The sequence below is a fragment of the Pagrus pagrus genome, assembly GCF_965226575.1.
Source record: "Pagrus pagrus genome assembly, chromosome: 18".
NCBI classification, from domain to species: Eukaryota; Metazoa; Chordata; class Actinopteri; order Spariformes; family Sparidae; genus Pagrus; species Pagrus pagrus.
This window is the reverse complement of record NC_140202.1, coordinates 11,643,092-11,666,443: the sequence shown is the minus strand read 5'-3', so window position 1 is coordinate 11,666,443 and position 23,352 is coordinate 11,643,092. Positions and strand designations below refer to the sequence as shown.

The 23,352-nt window shown below is 43.0% G+C and overlaps 2 protein-coding genes across 3 annotated transcripts in view; one reads left to right on the top strand and one right to left on the bottom strand.

The window, feature by feature from the left end:
- The window catches only part of LOC311274483 (uncharacterized protein), a 31,061-nt gene extending 11,636 nt beyond the window's left edge, over positions 1-19,425 (top strand). For both annotated transcript variants that reach the window (XM_084382180.1, XM_084382179.1), the window contains exons 3-8: positions 11,980-12,123; positions 12,301-12,344; positions 12,460-12,595; positions 13,206-13,307; positions 13,512-17,858; positions 18,501-19,425. In XM_084382180.1, the coding sequence (XP_084238306.1) occupies positions 11,980-12,123; positions 12,301-12,344; positions 12,460-12,595; positions 13,206-13,307; positions 13,512-17,858; positions 18,501-18,565 (4,838 nt within the window). In that variant the 3' untranslated portion in view covers positions 18,566-19,425. The remainder of the gene's footprint in view (positions 1-11,979; positions 12,124-12,300; positions 12,345-12,459; positions 12,596-13,205; positions 13,308-13,511; positions 17,859-18,500) is intronic.
- A 418-nt stretch (positions 19,426-19,843) lies between these two features.
- On the bottom strand, positions 19,844-22,789 carry LOC311274159 (zona pellucida sperm-binding protein 3). Its single transcript, XM_084381599.1, has 8 exons — positions 22,264-22,789; positions 22,075-22,187; positions 21,894-22,000; positions 21,631-21,805; positions 21,422-21,536; positions 21,266-21,345; positions 20,771-20,859; positions 19,844-20,590 (listed from the first exon to the last, which is right to left on the bottom strand). The coding sequence occupies exons 1-8, from the start codon at positions 22,699-22,701 to the stop codon at positions 19,941-19,943; spliced, it is 1,767 nt and encodes a 588-aa protein (XP_084237725.1). The 5' UTR covers positions 22,702-22,789; the 3' UTR covers positions 19,844-19,940.
- Positions 22,790-23,352: the final 563 nt, after the last annotated feature.

Here is a 23,352-nt window from a genome sequence, read left to right as displayed (position 1 = left end):
AAATATTTTTCTAATACATTTCTTAGTGTTAACAATGAAATGATAAATCAAATAAACAGAATAATCTACAATGATAAGAAGTTGCAGGGTTACAAAATGCAAAATGTTTTTGCATGTCAGAACATCCTTGAATGCATCATCAGGGTCTGTGCAAGATAAGGTACCTTTGACACACACAGAAACCAAAACATATAAGCAACCTATCATTAAACTGCTGAATCCCCTATCTAAGTCAAGGACATGCCAGTTCATTAAGGTTTTGTACTGGCATGAAATAAACCAGTGGGTGCCTGCAAGGAAGGAAACGACAAAATATTTGTCATAAGTGAAGTCATTTGTTGCTAATAGGCTAAAACCCTCCACTGTGATCCTGTAATGTATTGTACATTAACAGTGAGCTCTTTATAAGATATTTCTATTGAGAGCATCTCAGGGATGATCCTGGACATTGATCGTACATGGCTCTGACCCTTTGAGTCATGGACAGAGGACTTCTGGGGTGTGCTATGGTTTCTGGCACTAGGACGTTGGCAGTGGATGCTTCGCGTCTTGTGGCCTATGAGGTGGGGCCTCCATGGATCGAACTTGTTCTGGCACGTCCCACAGATGCTCCATCGGATTGTGATCTGGGGTATTTGGAGACCAGGACGATGCCTTGAGATCTTTGTCATGTTCCTCTGGTCACTCCTGACCAGGGTTTCCGAGCAGAACATTACCTTGTAAAGAGATCAATGTGATTCACTTCCCTGTTCGTGCTTTTAATTTTGTGGCTGATAGGCGTAAGCTCCTGGGAACCAGTTATGCTGCTCCTTGGCTCCCAGGCATGTGTGTTTGCTCACTGGAGGGATATTTGGACAGACTGACTTCCTGCTCCCATTCTGACCTCCTGCTCGCTTTGTTTGTTGTGGCAAGAAATCTGTGTCTGTCTCGTTCTGTGATACCATCACTTAACTTACCTGGTCCTCAGGTTACATTGGAGAGTGCTGCACTGTGGCTGCCGTGAAGTGGACGGTGTATTTTATTTGAACAGACACACACAGACACCCACACAGTCAACAGCTTAAAAAACCCGACTGACACACGCAGTGAACGTCTTGTTCACACACTCCGAAGAAAATTGCAGCAACGCTCTGACTTTTCCCATAGCTGTGGGATCTTGTTGGAGCTTGCACATGTGCACTCGTATGTCAGCATGTCAAACTCTAGCAGTCCTGTCTCTGTTTGTGAACTGTGAGCACTAACCTAAGTTCTTAACCCTCATTAATCACACCATGATGCAGTCAGACCTGAAGCACAAAAAACCACAGACAAACTAGCTAAACCTTGTTCCACTGCGTCGGGTTATGTAAAAACACAAAAGCACAAACAGCGTTTGCTTCGGGTTGTTTTATGTGTGTCTGGCTCTGCTTGTGCAGTCTTGGCTAATTGCTTTACAGACGGAGGAGGCCCCGCCTGTTACGCTTGCTGCGTCTTCTCCAAGTGGGAGCCCAGAGCTCTTCGTTCAGCTGGAAGGGTGTGAGGGGATTTCCACTGGATTCAAACTCACACAGTCAACTATACCCACAACAGAAGATGAAGATGTATAAACACGTTTTCAGTCACATTGTGGCTTTTGGGGAAGATTTAATGCATAGACGAAGACGTCATCGTTGACTCTATCATGCAAATGTAGACTGCATTACACAACCTTTGCACTACATTGTGCTACTTCTGCTGCGGTGTGAAGCTATTTTGTAAGAGAAAGTAAACTGCGACGACAGATAAGGTGTTTCACCTCTGACAAGGTCTGCCTTCCACAGCGAGGCAGAGGACACACCAGCCTTGTAACCAGCCTTTAATGATAGTCATGATGGCAGCCATGATGGTATATCTACTGTCTTAAATCAATGCCTCAAGGTTACATAAATATCACTTTAATGCTGGAAGTATTTCTATTGTTAAGTGATTTATGGGTCCGGTATTGTCATATGTCACTCTTGAACGCTCATGACATGCAGGTTATTGGTGTTGGCAACAACCGTATCAAGCTCCTTCCTCTGATTAGAGAAGAATTCCCACAATGCATCCAGAGGAGGTTTATTACAGTAGCAGGATGTAGTGCAGTGTAACACTCTGCCCAGAAAATTGAATACCTTCAGCCGAGCCCCTGATGATGATCTGTATTGATGCCAGAGGGGCCTCCTGCCCACTAAATGCCTGGTATGGCGGGCACAGTGCCAGTTAATTAAAAGCCATGCCAGGACAGTTACAGTGAGGGGGAACAAGGGGTTCTGTTTTTCCTGACCCCTCCATTCACATTGTTCCTCCTCATACCGACACACTGGTACTCATGTCTATGTATGTATGCCTGGGTATCGAACCTCAATAGTCTTCTACAGTACATCATGCAGTATTGATTTTTTTAAGTAAGATGTGAGGATTATGCTTTTCTTTTTCTTATGATATGATGGTAAACTGAATATTCTTTGGGTTTCCGAGTGTTTATCTTTTGAAACGAGCAATTTGATGTTATAACTATATAACAGAGATTTTGGTGAATATTTTCACCCGTTGCTCTGAGCTTCCAGTCCGGGGAGACTCAACAGCTAGCTACACGGTAAACTGAGCTTACAAGTGCAGTTAGCAGCTTCTCTGGTGGTACGCTGCCCCCTATTTGTTGTAGTATGAATTTGACAGGTGACCAATTGCTACATGTTGCACCTTTTTGAAGTAAAAGTTTTTGGTAGAAACCATGTCTGTATTTCTCAAATTAAAACATTTTTGGTATCTGTCACAAAACTCAAGTATCATGCAGACACTAGCACTGAAAATCTTCAATGAACACGCAGCCCTACTAGTATGCGCTTGTATTCAGGTGATAAGCCCCTAACAAAGTAACCTGCCATTACGCATGACACAAGTTAATCTCCTGGTCTTTTCAGTTTTCATTTAAGGATGACAATGCAGGTTCAACTAGATTCCCTGTGAGGGTGAGTGTCTAAACCCTATCACCCTGGGGTTATCCGACCCTTTGTAAACACGGCCAGTGGAGTTTGACCAGAGGGGGAACTGCACAGTAGCAGTTTTTGGAGCGATAAAGTCTGGCCTCCTGGACCCTTCAGTGTGGTAAATCCATTAACTCTGCATTGTCTTCCCTGATTACCTGGACAGTGTTTTGTCAAAAGCAGAGTTGATCTGTCTTTACGTGTCGATTCACATCCACTTGTCTAATTCCTTACACTGTCAATGCCTGTCTCTACGTACCTGTCTGACAGTGATTTATGTTCCCGCCATGTTGTCAGTTTACTCGTCACGTTGTTAAACGACACGGCAGCTCTCTCGGTTATGCAACGCTGGTTGCCAAAATCCTGCCTTTGCTTAATTTAGTTCGAAGAGCAATTCCCTCAGTTTGGTCGAATGGAAATAAGGTTAAGTTAAGACTTATTAGGTCATGCAGTCCTGCTAAGGTCACCTGTTCAGTCGAAACACTCCCTCAGAGATTCCTCACATTCCTGATCTTTTTAAAGATATTTCTTTGAGGAAGGTTTAAATAGGGAGTCCTTTGTGTGTGAGAGTGTGTTTGGCATACATGCCAGATGGCAGATCACATGAGCTGTTTTATTTGACTTCCCTGGTTGAATATTTTCTTACAGACACTGATTCATTCAGGAAAAATGTCATGGTTAAGTTGATTTATCTGCTGCTTTACTGTCAGTAAGCTGAGTACTGTACCTTTACCGTCAGCCTATCATGCTGTGTAAAACCCAGTTAAGGTAAAGGTGCTATGTGGAGCATGTGGACACTGATAAAGCATTGCCATATCACATTTGATAAAGTTGTATAAAAGATTTGCACCTTCGCGGGTTCATCAACAGGCTAGTTTTTGTGTAAAACCTGCTAGACTGTGTGTAAGGCAGATTACTTTGTTGCTGAAATAAAAAAAAAATGTTGAGTGGAGCTCAAGCTTAGGCGATGGGATGACAGATAGCAGAAGAAGTTAAAGGGAAGTGAAAGGAAAAACAATCAACACCACCATGGAGGCAACAAGGCACAAGTTACACCATCCTAATTTAGATTCCAAGACTCATTTGTAACCTGGAGAGTTTAAAGTGAAGCAAATGCAAAAGTGCCTTAAACCCGCATTCTTTCTAAAGGCCAGCAGGGGACGACTCCACTGGTTGCAAAAAGCTGTCCAATTTTATGTAAGCTTAAGAGAAAAATGGCCCTACTTCTCACTTGATTTAATACCTCAGTAAACAGTTTCCTAATGAGGTTATCGTCTCAATCACTAGTTTCGGATCTTCTTCAATACATGATGTTCATTTTGTAAATGATTCTATATTATTTAGAGTAAAATGCGTAGTAAAGCAGGGAATGCTTTAAGGCGTGGCCACCTTGTCAGATCCAATTAGAATATCTTCCTCCAGCTCCACTCTCGCGCCCAAATATGGTCACTTATGGCAAAAAAACAAGATGGTGTTACACTTAGGTGAAACACTTACAGGAGCTTTGGGAAGCATTATGGGAAATGTAGTTTCTCTGAAAACTGATGTTGCTGTTAGAAATGTACTACAACAAATGGTACCTATTTAATATTGTTTGTGTGTTTGTGTAACACAGGGTGTTGTTGTAGTGTTATGATGACACAATAACAATGTAGGGCAGCAGAACAGGTTTGAGAAATCTGACATCTATTAGAGTTTCACTTTCTTGCTGTCATGGCGGGAAATGATAAACCAGGTCATTTTTTTTAATACACTGTAACCTGTGGGAGGTGTTTCCGTCTGAGAGATGAACTCATTTAACCTTTGTGTGAAAAGCACTAGTTGATTCTTTCAAGTTAAACGCCATCTCTGAAAATTAACGTGAGCCTAAAGAGCTGACACAAACACATACACACAGCCTGCCCATGTGTTACGGGAGAATCAAGCTGATGCTGACGTTGTGGGAATTTCTGTAGTTGAGGACTTGACTACCTGTATAGTAAACAGTTGCACAACTCCTTGTTTATAATCAGAGGGTTTTATGGGTATTTACTAGGATTTTGTTTCAATAGATGAACAGTCACCACACCCAAATGACAGGAGATCATATTTAGGTCACTCACATGGTAAGAGAAGTTTTGTAAGAGCCAGTTTGCCCTCTAGTCCCAACTGAACAATGTGCTCTAGTTTCATTTAATCAAGTTCCTTTTATTCTTTGCAGTCCTTGAACGTCTGGTGTCAGTATTACCAAACTAAACAGGACGGCCTAGAGCCGCAGTTATTATTTATGAAATCATACATTGTTTCATTGTTAAGCTGTGTAGATATGTTGCACCAACTGCACAGGCTATTGTCACGAAGGTAAATGTTTGCCAACACACTGTGGCAAGTCTACAGTGAGACTGATAAATACGTGCTTGGAAAGTTTTGTGAGTCATCGGTCATGACTTTTGTCGTACAGTGAGGTAACTTTCAAGCAACTCTGTAAAGGATGGGATTGCACTGTTCTGTATGTGAAGATAATAATGAGGTTTTACTGTACCTCATAGTGGGCACACAATGTTGGTTATTTATGTAGTTTTCCTGTCCAAGTACATACTGCACTTTCAATACATAGTCAAGGACTGGAGCTTTGATAAGCCTGCACTCTGCTTGTAGGACATGCCCAGTTTGTATTAGCACAGCCTGGTGTTTTTTAGTGTTAGGGACGTGATGTACCATTCTGAAGATGTAGAATTAATGGCAAACAAAAGTCTCCAGCCAGGCTAGCAGCTCTAAATGGCTAACCTTAACCACATCTGTGCATTGAGATAGATGCTAATGTTGGCACTAGGGTTTCAACCGTGTGTGGTTTTCATGGTACAAAAACGATTGTATATCACGGTTTTACGGTGTCACGTTAATGGTGTTATACAATTATTATCACAAGTTACAATGACGTTTTTTTGTCGAATAAATGCTTTATTATGGTATGACAAAGTAGTATGTCCTATAAAATAGAAACCAAACTGCTATAACATTTATAGCCATGCTAGCAGTTTGGCTATAGGGATGGCAATTTTCTGCCTGTTGGCCTTACGACCATTTTGATCCATCTCAACAGCCATTAGATGAATTACCACAAAATGTCAACATTTACTGTCCCCAGAGGATAAATCCTAAAGACTTCTGCCTTCGCTGTCTTTAGTGCTAATTACCAAATGTTAGCATGCTAACGCACTAGGGGTGAACAATATTCAAAAAAAAAAACCTATTGCAATTATCTTGACAGATTTAGGCCGCGTTGCGATAAGGTTTTGATTGTTTGTTTTTTGCATGTTGTTAAATAGGTGCACAATATGGCCGTGGGTGTGATCTGAAAGTGTTAAAGGATAACTACCGTTTTTTACAACCTGGACCTTATTTCTAGCAAAATATATGATCATTTACTCACCCAGATAACTTTGGTGTCATTTGAAGTCGTTCGGACGAAATTAGATCCGGTGTAGCGCCGATATATCCATATAATGCGAGTGATGGGGCATCGACACACAGCCTCTATATAGCGCATTATCTGCCACGAAACTAGTTCATTTCACCAATATTTTGTCATGATACGCTAGTGCTATTCCCCTCTGAGTCCGGGCTCGTCTGTTATCAACATCCGGGGTCAAACTAGCAGTAGCAGCTACAGGTAAACAAGCCGGGCTGTCGCGGGTGCGCGCGCAGCTCAGAGACAACATCTTCCAGGTCAGAGGTAGTAGGTCAACCTACAGACCCCGGATGTTGACAATAGACAAGCCCGGACTCAGAGGGGAATAGCACTAGCATATCGTAACAAAATATTGGTGAAATGAACTCGTGGCAGATAATGCGTTATATAGAGGCTGTGTGTCGATGCCCCGTCACTTGCATTATATGGATATATCGGCGCTACACTGGATCTAATTTCGTCCGAACGACGCCAAATGACAGTAAGTAAATGATCATATATTTTGCTAGAAATAAGGTCCAGGTTGTAAAAAACGGTAGTTATCCTTTTAAAAGGGCATTTTTCATTTCAACGTGACATAAAGGTGCAAAATTTTAGTTGAAAATATTCAAATGAACTAAAATTATCAATAGAGTGTGTAGAAATAACAGTTTTGACCTGCCGTCTATGTATTGCATTGCAGAGATATCTACTTAAGTTAGCACGCTAACCAGCTGGTAGACACCCACACTCCCCCAGTGCTCCGAAATCCCTGTCTGGACCACTAACTGCACAACATATTGAGCTAACTAGCTAACTGCAGCTACAGTTAGAAGCAGCTAGTGGTTACTGTGGTGATATGCTGCCCCCCCATTTGTTTTGAGGATGAATTGGCCGATTCTTACATATTGCACCTTTTAAAAGTAGTAACAAATAAGACAATGATTTATTTCTCTTTAATTCTGATTTAAAACTCTTCCGATATTTATGCCCTCTTGTTCTAATAATAAGAACCTGGAACTCTTTTCTTGCACTGTTATTTATTGTCTGTAATCACACACAATGGGAGCCTGTAGCAAAGGTGTGCTGCCATTAAACAGGCACCGTCAGGCCTGAGGAGCTTACACTACCTGCGTATTGCTTAATGGCATTGGATACTTTGCTTATGGCTAAACTAATCGAGAGACACCTCAACGCTGTGAAACTGTCACTGAGTTTGAGAAGAGGAAATTCTTCACTTTTGACGTTTAAACTGTGCAGCAACAGGTGAAGGCTGTGGGGGTTAAGATGTAAATCAATGTAATGACATTTATTATGGTGCAAAAAGAGGCCACCTGCATAATAGCAGCAGTAGTATGGATTTGTGTGCGTGTGAGGTATATTTCTACAGGTATCTGATACATGCAGGTTTAGTGGCAGACAGATTGTGTTGTCTGACAGTGAATTAAAGTGTGACCCAGCGTGCCAGGTGATGCAGGTGTATCTGTTACCTCAATTGTTGTCCTTGTCACAGCACGCTTCTTCCTTCCGTTCCTTCAGCTTTGATGGAGAGATGTTTAGACTCAATGCATTGGAAGCCAAGAGCGTGAAAACAGTCATCAAGCTCATAAGCTTTGACCGCCACGTATTAACACGTGTGCCGAGTCTATCGAGACTGTTGCTTTTAGAAACAGTGAGCCTCGATCAGCCCTTTCCCACTGTCATCACGGTGTGTTCGGTTGGGTTTGGACTGATTAGAGAGGCTTAAGCACCTGGCAGACATCAGCACCCACAGAGCTGAAGATAATGTCTCTGCATGGCTGTCTGCCTGGCGGTGCAAAACAAGAGAGAGGGGCAAGTCGAGGCAAGGACGGAAGGTGTGTGTGGGGTAGTTGCATCGGTTTGATTCCCATGAATTGCTCCTCTGTAGAGTCACATCACGTAGTCTGTGTCACTGTGTATGTGTGTGGTGCAGGTGTCTTAAACTGTAAATTACAGTAAATTTTAACTGTATTGATGTGAAGCTGAGCAACTCGTCTTTCCCTCATTCCTAGTGTTTGAACCTGCACGTTTATTAGATGATATTGAGAGGAACTTAACAGAAAATAATCAGTTGTCAATCCCTGTCAGACAACAGTATGTTCTCTAGGTCAACCTTTCTTTTAGGTTTAGAAAGAGGCATTTTGAGCACCATCTCAGTGTTTTTTTTCTGGGAATTTGGGGATTTTAGCCACCTGGAGGGAGGTTTATATTCTTTAGTTAAAATAAAGGAACACAAGTAGGTATTTTACAAGATGACATCTGTATTTGTACACCCAATACAGTTAAATCTTTCACATCCATAACGTAACAATTCAGTACTTCCCAGACAGTTTTTGGTCCTGGGAGTGTCGAGCCAGCTTGAAAAAAAGCATTTAGACCTTCTTGTGAATAAGATGGAAAGGAAAATGTAATCAAACAGCTACCTACATTAATTAAATGTATTAAAAATGAAAAAAAATGTAACATCTACTCATAACTTCAGTATTTTTAGAATAAAATGTTGGTCATAAATAAATGTTAAATGTGAAATATAAAGACAATGTCTATGCTCTTATTTTGAAACCTTGCTAGAAAATGATTGTTTTAAAATGAAAAAGAAAAAGGTTTTAAAAAGAAATAAACATTTCTCAAACGTCTCAATCAATATCTTCTTTCTGAACCTAAGACAGCTCACAGAACAGTGCTCCTTATCTAAAATTGGGTACAAAGTATTGCCATGGTTGCGTATCACAACAGTCTTGCTGTTGCTGTCTGTGTCACTGCTTGTAATTTGTTTACAGTAGATGATGACGCAACATATCTCCTGAAGCCTTCTGTCTCTGTTTACTGCTACAGAATCCATATTTTTCCAAAACAAACTTTCTAACAGATGTTTGGCTCAGTGAAAATGTTCTACTTTTAATCCACCGTTATTTACATGTCATAAAATCTAATCATCATCCTGCCCTTGAGCTGATTTTTTATTTTTTTTTTCTAAACACATTGTTTTTCCTCATTAGCGTTTCTGGTCATGCAGTATCACATCCATTGGATTTAGTGCGTTTACCCAAATCCGCGATGTAAACATCAGTTTGGGGACTTCATACGTAATCACCACCAGCCCGTTAATGCTGCCAGCTTCCGCACAATCCACCAAGTGACAGATGGTGTCTTTAATATGTCAGTGATTAATATGGACACAATTACAATGAGGTCACAGGAGCAGTGATAATATGTGCCCCTCATTAACGTGGAGTCGTGCTCCACCCATCACATCACTCCAGGCCGCTCCGGTCGAGTGTGTAATGTCATGGTTACCAGATAACTGTTGTCCTAGACTGACTTCCCCCTACACATTTCTGTTTACATCTATAGGTTGAAGTTTAATGAGTGGATTCTGTTGAAGTAATTATTTATACTTGTTGCTATGTGCTGGTAACACATGTGATTCATTTAGTTCCTTCTTTTGCAAAGTACTTTTGTCTTGACTCACTCGGTAGGATCACGACCATGGGAATGTTTTCCATTTGTTCAGATGTCACACATTCCATGTCACGTCTGCTCAGCACACCAGGAAGTGAACAAACCCCTCGGCCGCAAATGAATTTGAAATGTCATAAATAGAAAAGAAAGCAACAGACTAAACAGACTAAACACCTCTCTGCCTCAAAAACAAGTTTTATAAAAGTGTTGCCGCTCCAGATGAGGAGTATAAGCTCTTATGTCATCCTCTGTTCTTGTTGCGTAGTAACAGATTCAATGTAATTTCTCCTGGAAACAATAAGGAACACTTTTCACATGTGTGACCATGTGCTGTAGAGCTGCAAACATGTTTTTAATCTTGTTTTGGGAATACATTATTTTAATTCACTTACTCCCCCTTGTGGCAAAACAATAAAGTTATACATCTTGAAATGAAGTCTGAGGCGAACTCATTTGAGTTGTCCTTTGTGTGGTGTTATTTATTAACACTGGAGCAAGTAAGAGGGAGCCACCCGTGACGCCCTCGTACCTCAAATCCCTGACAACAGCTTTCCCTTCCCTTTAGTGTTTACATGCATGATCTCAGTTTGATCTGTGCCTCGACTGACCAATCCGGGGCGAGCGTGCCTGCAGATGGGGGGCAACAGTGGGATGCTGCGCTTGTTGAGCAGCGTGTGGGGGAGATACAGTAGAGAATTAGGCTGCTGAGGATTAGTGTCTGAGCTCTGACTGGCTATTGGCTGTGGTGGCATTTTCTGCTCCGCATGGACCTGAACTGACACAACAACAACTCCATCAAAAACAAGCAAGATTATCATCCTGTCTTGATCTTTTCAGGATGTTTTTGTCAGCTGACGGACTGCACCTCTAGATCTATTTTTCCCTCTTTAGCACAACTTTTGTATAGTTTTGGGGTACTTTTGGATTACTTTTCATTTATCAGACACCATGGTGGTGCTTCTGACTAACAACTCTAGTGCTAATTTTCCCTGCTTTCCGCCAGTCTTCAAGAGGAAAGGTGAGTGAATTGTGACACAATAGATGTGATTGCTTTATGACTGAAACCAGTCGCTCCTTGTTGACATTGCTGTTTAAATGAGACAAGTAGAGGCTGGATCAACTGACTCGCCTATGACAGGCAGTAAAGTAATGAAAGTGTGGTCATTCACTGGAACTTTAGACTATAAAAACCACTGTCAGTTCTTAATGTTTACTCTCCTGATGTGCTGTGATTTAAAGTCTGACTTTAACAGCTAATATTTGCTCTAAATTGCAGTACGAAAAAAGATTTTTGCATATTTATAGATAATCGTTTCTTGGTATTTTCTGACACCCGTAATGCTGTTACAGAAGAGACAGTGGTAATAATTAGTACCGATCACAGAGCACATGACTGTCAGGGCTAATTGCAGCATGGTCTTTTAGAGACAGTGGTGTACAGTAGGAGGCTAAATGCGGAGCAGCTGTCACTATTACATAAAAGTGTCTTAGCAGGTTGTTAGTCCATTGATCCCAGACTGTCTCCTGGAAGCATCACAGAGTTGAATCACATGTCAGTTAGTCAGCAAACTTAAAGCGAACTGTAACAGCAGTTTGTGTCTTTTATCCTGGTTTTATCAATTCTTTCCTAAAACTACATAGCAAGCAGTTTTTTGGGCGGTGTCCATGGTTCATGACATGGTATCGCAGGTATTTTATAATTAGTGATAAAAGTTTGAACTGATGTACATGCAACAAGACCTGACAGCAATTTAATCAGTGCCCTTCTCACTGTCTAATTAAATTTTAATTAAGCTAGAGCACATGCTGCTGACGGTGGATTTTTGATATGATAATCCCGTGTTAAGTCATTGTCAGAGTCACTGGAGTTTAATCCTGCCTGAGTTGAATTTAGCCTTTTAACTCACACTCTCAAGTATTAACCCTCAAACACATTAACTCTTCCTGTGCTTAAATGCCCCTGGCAGACACCTGAACGCTCTCATCCCCTCCATATGGCCCACTTATCGACTGTTACAGTAACACAGAGAGCTTTGAGTTCATCCAGACTGATCCCCCTCTCCCACTCCCCTCTACTTCCAGCTGCCCCAAGGCGAGACGACGATGACAAGACCCCGGCGCCGCCCTTGTTCCAGGAGAACGTGTTCATTGAGGCCAGCAGGCCCAAGTACCTGGAGAACCTTCACACTGAGGCCCTGGAGGGGTTAAAAATGATGCAGCAGGAAGGTACAAAACACATTATGATACAGTGTTACGTCTGTGCACTAAATTAGAGGTGTCTCACGCCAAGATGTCGATAACTGTATGTATACTACTCAAGAGGGTGTGCACCAGAGGATATAAACACTCTTAAGAATGTTAAATGCTATTATAATCTGCAGTTAAATGATACTTTCGTTGCAGAAACCAATAATGCAGTGGAGTACCTGGATAATGAAAGCACAATTGTAAGTGACACATCACACCCAGAATTGCATTTTTTTTTTCTAACACTTACTGCAAATGCACCGTTCTTGTACAAGCAATTTTTTGTCCGAATGATTTTGTTTCTCCTTTTGTTAGTCATCAATGACGATCCACACAGACGGGGAAGGTGGAGGGTTTATGACCGACAGCACCATTGCTGACTCAACTTCAGTCGTCTCTGTGCAGTCATCCGTGTCCTCAAGATCTTCCCGCTCTGGACTCACCAGGCAAGGTAACCACAACTGTAAATACTATTTGTAAGTAATCTTGGTCATTATACAACGTACTATATGGTGACGCACACACGTAAAATGACAGATTAAACATTGAAGGAGAGACACTGCAGGTGAATAGGGTAGATTTTTTAACAAATAGTTATCACTTCTCAAACTTGCCTAGTAGAATCCTTACATGACATACTTTTTAACAGTTTTTTAGAAATGTTATGTAAAGTACGAAAGTGAGGCATTATTTAATTAAAAATGCACCGATGTGCATGCATTTCTATAACAGAAATCTAAACATTGGATAAAGCAAGGTTCAAATTTCTTTATTTTATTAATATATTATAAATGAAAAATTAATTAAATAATACATTAATTATTATTAATGAAAACATTTGCAAAGGCCTAAATTTGCATTTTTACATTTCTTTCTACTGTTCTGAAAGAAGACATGTTATGGAAGCAACATTGCTCAAATTCTCAAAATTGACCATTGCATGAAAAAATAATGTTACCTGTCGTGTTTCCCCTTACTGATGAGATTTACAGATTGGTTTTAGTTTAAATGGATCAAAGGATCATGTTTTTCTCTTTTCTCTGGTGCCTCTGTCTGCCCAGGATCAACATTCAGGCCCTTGAACTCTGGGAAAAAGTCCAAGACAAGGAGAAAACACAGGAAGACTGTTGCAGGGATCCCACAGCATGTTCAGAGAGAACTGGGTATGTAGCTCATTGTTTAAATGTATTGCTTTCAAAAAAACACCTTCCATTATTACTTTTTGAATTGAATGAGTACATTCAGAGTGACTGTGGTGTTACATATGGCTATGTTACAGTCTTTTCTATAGAAAATAAATGCATTGATTGTTTCTTTGCATGTCCATTTACAAACTCATGCTGACTGGTCTTCCTGTCTCCCATCAGGCCTGGACAGAGGGGGTTGGACAGTGGCTCACAGGTTAGACGAGGAGCAGCATTATAATGGTGAATCTGACGAAAGCCCAACGACTGATGGGCCACAGCATGCAGCAAAGTCACAACAAGGAGCCAATTCCAACCTTCAAGACATGGACGTCATCCAGCCCCTCAACAAAGAGCAACTTGAGCAGCTCGGTGCCACCCGTGCTGGTCATAGGGATGACCTGGCCCTGCTGCACTGCTTGGGCCCTGACTTGTCAGGCGAGCAGAGGCCTCGGTCCCTGGCCATTCCCTGGTTGACCTCTGCCAACAGCCTCCAGCAGGAGCCGCCCAGCCCTGTCATGTCCATGTCACCCCAGGCTATGTACATGTCCAAAATCATCCCCAATGCTGTGTTGCCACCCTCCATCGACGTTGTGGAGATCAGCCGTGGACGGAGTCGCAACAGCGTCCGCACCGTCAGCAAGAGCAGCCTGTTGCTGTCCAGCCCATCCTCCTCCCGTGCTTCCTCTCGAGCCTCTCATACCAGAGACAATTCCTCCAGGGCCTCCTCCAGAGCCTCCACCATCACCTCCGCCTCTCGCTACAAGCCTCCCAATATGTCTGACAGCTCTTGTTGGAGCAACTCTGAGTCCTCAGAGACCTTGGTATCTGACTCCTCAACCATCTCCAGCAGCAGCACCCCCAGGCAGAAGAGGTCCCTGGATGGAGATGGCTCAGCTAAAGAGGACAAAGTCAGCATTCACTCCTCCAAGGCTTCAAATTGCACCTCCAATGGCAATCTCATGAATAAGGGCAGCGAGGTGAAGAAAGATGGGCAGTTTGCGCGTAGCCTCTCTGTTATAAAGTCTAAGAAGGCTCCTCCTCCTCCAAACCGATCCTATTCCCTTCACAATAAGATGAAGCGACGGTCACGTGATCTGGCGGAGGTGAGGGTCATTTCAGGGGAATCTGCTCTCCATACCATCTCAGCCTCAGGTGATGAAAATGAAAAAAACAAATCTGGATCTTCTCCTTTGCCATCAATAAAAATAGACAGCCCTGGATACCACGCTGACACCAGTTCTCTGGAAGACTCTACAGGTTCTGTGTCATTCAGTCCCATCCGATCTCAGCTGCAGGCAGAAAAGGCAGAGGCAGCTGCAAAGGTTGAGGGAACTGTTTCCAAAGACGCTTCACAAGAGAAGCAGGAACCACTGCAGGAGAATAAGCCAAGCAAAACTGTCTCCCCATCCAGTGGCTACTCCAGCCAAGATGCCACATCGGCACGGCTTTCTAAACCTCCTCACAGCTCATCTCCAAGGCACAAGAGAGGCCTCTTAGCAAAGCTTCAAAGGTTTTTCCCTGGGTCCACTCCTCCTGCTTCACCTCAACCTCCTCCCGCACAGCCTGAGGCTCCTGAAAACACAAAATCTACAGTGGATCTCAAACCTGACACCCCAGTCGATAGACTTGATACTGCCAGTGTCAGCCCTTCTGTAAGGGCCTTGAGAAAACTCTTCGACATCCCCCCACCACCTACAATTCATGCACCTCCACCACCTCCTCCGGAGGTATGGTCTCAAAGCAAGCGTAGCATTGAGTTGCTACTGGGACCCCCGGCACCTGGTAAGACTTATGCCATCATAAAGAAGAATCCAAAGGATAGGAGACAACAGAGGAACTCTCCTTCTGCATCTCCAGATGGCTCCCCGAAGAGCTTGGTGGTAGAAAGAAAACACAAGAACCAGACTATAACAGCAGAGTCCGTTAATGGATCACTTCATGTGCTGGAGTCAAAGAAAGTTCAAGAAAGTGGTATTTTGAATGCAGAGATTCACAAAGAGAAAAATGAGAGACTGGCTGAGCAGCATGTTGATGTGAAGGGAAATAGAAAAGTGATAGAAAGAGATGGGAAAGTAAGAGCAAGTGACTTATTAAGCGGGATGTTGGTGAAGGCCGCAGAGCGACGCGAAGGAAGGTTGGCAACAGTTAGGGAAGAAGAAGCCAAAAAGACGTCCACGCAAACTACAGAGGTGGACACAGTACCTGCCATTTCATTAGCACACATTCCTCCACCTCCATCTTCTCTGGTGCACAATCCTCTCCAACCCAAGTTGGCTGTTGTATCCCCTGAGTCATCCTGGCCCCCACCACCCCCACCAATGGGCCTTGATGGGCATGATGAGATTGATTTCCCTCTTCCGCCTCCACCTATGTTTGGTGAGGAGGGGTTAGTTATACCTGTTGAGGTGCCACCAGAGAGGTCCACTCCTGGTGGTCACTCCTCTTCTACAACTACGTCCGTTTTATCAGTGGTGAAAACAGAATGTGTTAGAGTGACTACGGAGGCTGAACCACAGAAGCCCAGTACACCCCAAGGGGTCGTACAACAACCCCTGAATATCCCACCTCCCCCACCTTATTCAGCTCCCCCTCCACCTCTTGAAGCAGTCTTCTCCAATAACATTACAAGGGTCTCTCCTCCACCACCTCTTCCACCACCTAAGGAATTCGCTCTGCCAGATCCTAAAGAGGTTCCTCCACGGCCACCGAAACAAGTCTCTCTTCCACAACCTAAATTGGTTTCTCCACCTCCCCCGAAAGAGGTCTCTCCACCACCACCGCCACCGCCCCCACCACCACCCAAAGAAGTCTCTCCTCCACCACCCAAAGAAGTCTCTCTTCCACCACCTAAAGAAGTCACTCCCCCACCACCACCTAAAGAGGTTTCTCCCCCACCACCACCTAAAGAGGTTTCTCCCCCACCACTACCTAAGGAAGTCTCTCCTCCGCCACCTAAAGAGGTTTCTCCCCCACCACCACCTAAAGAAGTCTCTCCACCGCCACCTAAAGAGGTTTATGTCCCACCAACTATAGAATTATCTCCTCCGCTCCCTGTAGAAGTTACTCCACTACCACCTGTAGAGTTTTCCCTAACACCGCCACCCAAAGAAATCCCTCCTTCGCCACCTAGAGAGGTTTCTCCCCCACCACCACCTAAAGAAGTCTCTCCTCCACCAACTATAAAGGTTTCTCCTGAGAGGCCCAGTGATCCCTCTCCTCCTCAGATTCAGGAAGCCCCCCCTCCACTTGTTAAAGACTTCTCCTCCACCCTGGTTACTGTGGTGTCCCCTTCACCAGTTGAAGAGGTCTCCACTCTGTCAACTGAAGAGGTTTCTCCTCCATCTTCTCAAGAGAATGCCCATCAATCTTCTGAAGAGGAAACACCTGTTAGCAAGCTTGCGCCACCTCAAAGTATTCCACCTCCACCACCTCTGCAATCACAACCCCAGTCATCAGAGCAGGACATTGTTCTTCCAGAGGAGAATGTCCCATCTCACAGTATTCTCACTCCCCCTAATAGTATTCCACCACCGCCTCCCGTACAACCGGAAATTACACCCCCGACCACTGTTGGTCCATCGACTCAGGAGGCCTCCCATTCACCACCACCTGAAGTCTCAAACCCTCCACCTACAGAAAACTCTCTTACAACAGAAACATCTAAAGAACCTGTTCCTTCTCCACCTGTAAATACTCCACCTTTACCTGTGGAGGGTCTTGCCAGCATATCAGAACAACAGCCTAGTCCTGCAAGCACAGAAAACCAAACCCCAGAGCAGACCTCTGCCCCTGTTGCACAGGAGGAACCAACTCCTGGTGTCACTCCCTCCCTTCTGCAGACGGTCAAGTTGCAGTCCGTTAACAGCAGCCCTGAGCCCCCTCAAGCTCAGGAGCAACCACAGGCTGTGGTCACGATGCGGAATGAGCAGCCCAGCAATCAGGTCCCAACCTCATCGGCCAGTAGTGAGGCGCCTCAGAAGCCCATCAGAAGGTCTTTGATCATCACCTCTTCCCCACCCACTTCTCCACCTGCCATAGTTGTTTCACAACCAGCTTTTCCAAAGTCTCAGTCTCTTGTAGTTCCACCTGTGTCTGCATCCACAGTCCTCTCTCCTACGAAAAAGTCTTCTCCGGCCATGACCACCTCTCGTTCCATGAACCTACAGGAGGCCATCCGCCTCAGGACAGCCGCCAGATCACAAGCCAGCCCTGGATCTCGCCTCAGCTTGCACTCACCCACATCACCAAAAGACCCCCTTAAGTCCCCCACCAGCACAGCAAGCTTTATCTTCTCCAAGAGCAACAAGAGGATGGTGATTGAGGCAAAGCCAGCTCTGGAAGCCAAGGCAACCATACAGAAGAACCTGGAGGTTTCCTCTGTTACAAAGGAGGTGGGCGAAGCAGATAAAGGAGCCAAGGTGCCACCACCTGTTGCAAAAAAACCCAAGGCGAAAGGAAAAGAGATTGAGACCGATGAAGTGACGGAGCAAACTGCAGGACAGGAAGCACTTCAAGAGAATATCATGGGTAAAAGAGATTAGATTGATTAAGAGTTAAACTGAAAATAATGTGATGATTCAGTGTTTTTGTTTGGTTCAAGAGTATGAAGCTAAGATTCTATACAGCCAAATAGTCTGTGCTAACATGCTGATATTCAGGCCATGTCCACTTTGTATCATTCAGGCCGTACATGTCAGCCTTCAAGTAGAATTCCAACTCAGAGTCATGTGGAATTTCTGACAGTGATGGTATCTCCCACTTGGTGAAAAAAAACTACAGAAGAAGAAAAAGATGCTAATGCTGGCAGTTATATCTAAATCAATGACAATATTTATACTAATGGAATCAATTCAGCAAATTTAAAAACATAGTTTATCTGTATCTGGTTTCACTTGTACCTCACTTGTTGTGTTTAGCGCTAATATTTGCTGATCAGCACTAAACACAACGTGTGTCATGAACCAAAGTATTGGGCAAATGAAAGAGAAAGTGATAACAATTCAGTTTGAGGAGGACATGAATGTTTGTGCAAAATGTCGTGGCAGTCCACTAAGTAGTTGAAACCTTTTAGCCTGGCTAACTTTCCAATCAGTTTATTATAATTTTTTTTGTTTGTATATCCCTTCTGCACCACATAAAACTAATTTTGCCTATCTTCTCCAACCTCAGATGCTGCAGAGAAGACAAATGGGACAGCAGGTACTGTTGAAGGAGGAGGGATGCCATTGGCATGATTGTAAAGACTGAAGGAGACCGGGGAAGGACTAATTACACTGAATATTCTGCAAGTTGTGTGAAAGACAAGAAATAGGACTTGTTGGATGAGACGCTTATTTCAGAGCTCTGGATTTTAAAGAAAATCCTTTCAGTTTGATGTTAATGGTGTGGGTCTTAATTTTATCAAGTACTCATGTTGTATTTTACTAAGAGTAAATACACTATATTTTCTTTTGCCAGAGGGTCTTCTGAGCTTTAGATTTGCTAGAGATGGGAGTATACCGCCCTCTAGTGTCAAACGATGATTGTACCACTTATGTCCTGCTGAATCAGAGCTTTAGTCAGTACTCACCAATGGGACTTTTGGGCGCTCATCTGTAAATATAGCAAAATGTTGTACATTTAACAGTAATGATGAAGCTCTGCTACAGAGATCTCTTCCGCATTTTTTCAAAGAGTTTCCACACCAATTATATTTGTTGAAAAATATTAAGTTATTTTTTCCTATTGTCATGTTCGGAGTAGGGTCACTACAGACAGAAAGTCTTCTTTGCTATGCTGTGCTACATCTTTAATTCCAGTTTGTTTATGTAGCTCTTAATCATATCAAAAATCCCACGTGTCATTTGTTCTGATCCAAAGCTATCTATATGCATGACCACTGATGTCACAGAAACAACGAGCAGACAAAGAAAGCAATAATATAATCATTATTTTTGAGCACATTAGTTACTGATGATGGAGACGTTGCCTTTACAGTTATGGCTCAAATGGTGGGATATTTGTGTTAAACTTTAATATATTTCAAAGTGGTTTCAGAGACTGTAATAAATGATTATTCATAACTGTAAGAATAAAGATTTATTGACGGATCAAATTGTGACAGTCATTCATTGTTCTTTTAAATGTCCTGTTCATCTGATATCCAGTGTTGTATTTTCTCCCTGACATTTGCATCCAATTTTCTTATTTCAGTCTTCTCTTCCTGAGCCTTAAGTCTGTATGGCTCAGTGTGATAAACACAAGTATGTACTTTTAGACCCAATGACATTTTCCTTCTCTTTGACATTTGTAATTGTCTGGAGTGAGCATAGACATGTCTTAAAGGGTACTCCAAGACCTGCAAACACACTTTAATGTGTAAAATTGGTGGAGTTACCGTGTAATCGATCAATGCCAGCTACTATCAGGATCCATAATGTTTAAGATCAATATAAATCTAGTTACAATTAAACATTTAGAGAAGAAACAGTCTTAGTCTGTTGTCAACTTGTGAAAAAAAGAGGGTCCATTAATTGCATTTTCATGTTTTATTGAAATGACTCAAAATATCCTTCTGATATGGAGAGTTACAACAGTCTTTAAAGCAGAGTACTGATCATTAAACTAATACTACCTCCATGTGAAATACCACGTCATCTCCCTATCATATATTACATCTTCATCATCGTTCTCCTGCTCCACCTCAGAGGCGATCATCCTGTCCTCTTCACCTCTACCTGTGTGCTCCCTGTTTTCTTCCTCTCCTTCAGACACCAGAGGCTGTAACTCTCTCTGCAGGCTGTCTTTACCTTCCCTCTGATTCAAATGGATCACCTGCTGTGCATCAGAGATCTCATCGTCCTCCTCTTCACCAACTGAAAAATCCTCTTCTGCTAAATACCCTGACCAATCCTCTTCGAACGGACTCGAAGCCTTCAGTTCAGACTCGTTCTTCTCCTCCGCTAAGATCCTCTGCCTGAAACCTAACTCCTCTAAATGAGGTTCTGTAATCACTCTGACAATAACCCCATTTTGCTCCTCCTCCTCCTCCTCCTCTGTATGTTCTTGCTCTTCTTCATCCTCATCCTCATCATCATCATAAATGACTACATCTTCACTTCCCCACAGGTTCTCATGACCGCGCAGCTCATCAGTGGAATGACTGACTGAAGCCTCGCCGTCTCTGCTCATGCTGATTGAGGAGGAACCGACTGGTAGAAAGCCATCATCTGCTGTGTACGGCTGATCAGAGACCAGCAATGACCCACTGCTGGCAGAGCCTTGGAAAAAGTAGAGATATAGCCATTTTTAACAATCACATGAAAATGTCATTCATGTGGCTGGAGTTTTAATTAGTATGAGAGATTCTGAGAAATAATGTACAGTTAATCCGAGTAGAAATGTGTGCATACATATTTCATTTAAATCTAATCAGGACTGAGATAAAGGGCACCACTCACCTTCCATCATGGCTCTCCGCGGTTTAGAGGTCACGCATTGTGAATCACAGCATTCACAGATGGAGTCGTCACCAGTAAGGGCCTTCCACCTGTCATGGCAAACGCACAAATAGGCTGAATCCACTTGGAAACAGCAGTGTTGGGGAGTAGTGAACTACATGTACTTGAACTAGTAGTTTGACTTTATTTTGCAGCAGCCTGCTGGTAGCTCCTCTACATCCATATCTGCACAGTGCTTAAAGGGGAACTATGTAGTTTAGTTTTAGAAATTCAAACTCAGACTTTTAATATTTACAATAGTATTGAGGTAATACTACAAATAATACAGAAATATGTATTTTTCAATAGCTGAATAAACAAGCTGTTCTCAGAAGAAAATAAGGCTGAAGTTGAAAAAGTGGCAGGGTCAAATGACAAATACATAAAAATATATGACAAAATATGAAGTCACATATAGTCCTGGACTTGAAATTCATTCATAGTGTGGAGATTCACCTGTTTCCTCTGTACGTGCATGATTTGTGTGCAGGACCCGGCTCCTCAGATGTTACAAATAATTTGCAGTGAATACTGACCTAAAAATAGAAACAGGGTTAAGGCACAGCTGAAACTGTGTGTGAATTCAGAGGATTATACCAACTCATGTTTTACCTCTGTGTCAGGGTCGGACGTGAACTGGAAAGCCTTCAGGGAGAATCTCAGGGTCTTGTCTGTCCGGGATACGAACCGTGAGGCCCCTGGCTCTCTCTTGCTGTCCAGCATGCAGCTGTGGATGACAACAGCATGACAGTAATCTCAGTTAACTGCAAATCAGGGTGAAACCAAAAGATTTTAAATGCTTTAGTGTTCATAATACTCACCCAAAGTTGTCAAGGATGGTGTATTTGAGGGGTGATTCTGAGTCAGTGGATGGTGAAGCATAGCAGCTGTTGACGTACAGTTTTCCACCGGTTGGGAGATGAGCAGCAGAGATCTGGAAATTAAGCTTCTTTCCGAGCTGGAACACCTGGGACTTGGCTGGTCTGCTCCATGAATCTAAATGAATTAATCACAGCACATGGAGCAACTTCATACATACAGAAATACATCCACTGAACAATAATCCACAGTTCTTTAAACGCACCATCCATCAACTCGATCTGGAACTCCTGTGGACTTCCTTTCAGCCTTTTACGCACAACAGCAGTTTCCCAGGTGGGCTGCACAGTCAGCTGGTACACGTGATGGTTCCTGGACAGTGTGGAGGTTGTAAATAGTGGCCTTTCACACACAGCGAATGAGGACAAAACTAAGAGAAGTCTAACCTTTGATAACGGCATTCAATATCGACATCGATCCGCTGCGCTCTGCTTGGGAAGCGTTTTGGCGAAGGCTCAAAGTGAAGCACAAATTTGTAGACCAGATAACCGCGGGGGGTCTGCCAAGAAGGATCAGAAACAGCGTTTCAACAGATTTCAAGTCTGTCAACACGATGACACACATGGAAATCTTACCTGACGCACGGCATCACACGCAGTCAGAGGATACGTGAAGAGCAGGTCACCGTACGGTCCGAGGACTCCGTTGCTTTTGCAGGTGTCGCCTAATTTCAGCTCCTCTGCGTCTGCGCCCTGACCGTAGAAAGCCGGTTTGACCCGCACGACGAAGTCAGACGTGGAGCAGGTTACAGAAACGTCCGGGAGGTAGGCAAAGCCCGACTGGATCTCACCTTGACGCATGGATCGAGGTGTTCCAGGCGCAGGAGTAGGACCGAGTTGAGACAAACGAGACGAGCTGGCAGGTAACCAGAGGGAGGCTTTTCTGTTGCCTGTTGTTGACAGTGTGGATTTTGGCGTACCCGGTTTGAAAAGCTTTTTTGTGTCCACGGCACAGCTGAGGAGGCCAAGTGATAAAACACTCCAGAAAATATAGAGATGCCACTTTGTTTTCATCGCAGCAGACTGCTGTCCTTCTACCTTCTCTTTCAATCTGCGCGTAAAAGCAGCGCTCAGTCACGGCTGGAGGTAATTAGTGTGGAGGGTAAATTGGCAGCCTGTTGCCAGGCTGTTGTTGTTCAGACTTTACAGGGAACCAGTTGCTTTACTTTCCTTGTCTGAATTTGTCTTTGTTCAATATGTTTCTTGATTCAAGGCACAGTACTTCAGGAAGGATTCAGACCTAAAATCAGAATAAATTAAATGAAGAAAATAAGGTTAAACGAATGATAAAACATAGAATATTTGAGCATGGACCTTCTTTTTCTTTTCTTTTCTTAAAAGTGTAACTTGATCTATTTTTTTGGATACTGTCCTGAGATCAACTGCCCGAAGGTCCAAACAAGTATTGTTAAAGGTGCAATATGTAGTTTTGGTAAAGAAAATGTAATCAGCAGAGAAAGATCTTCACTGATCTTCACTTTTTTTTTTTTAAATGAACAAACTCAATTTGTTTTCATGACTTAATTAACTGAATAAACAAACTGAACAGTTTCATACTGTTTTACTTTGTTTATATTTGGCGGACCCTGCCACCTTTCTAGCTTTAAACAGTGTTCTGGGGACCTTATTTCCCCCTGAGAACAGCTTGTTTAGTCAGTTATTTAG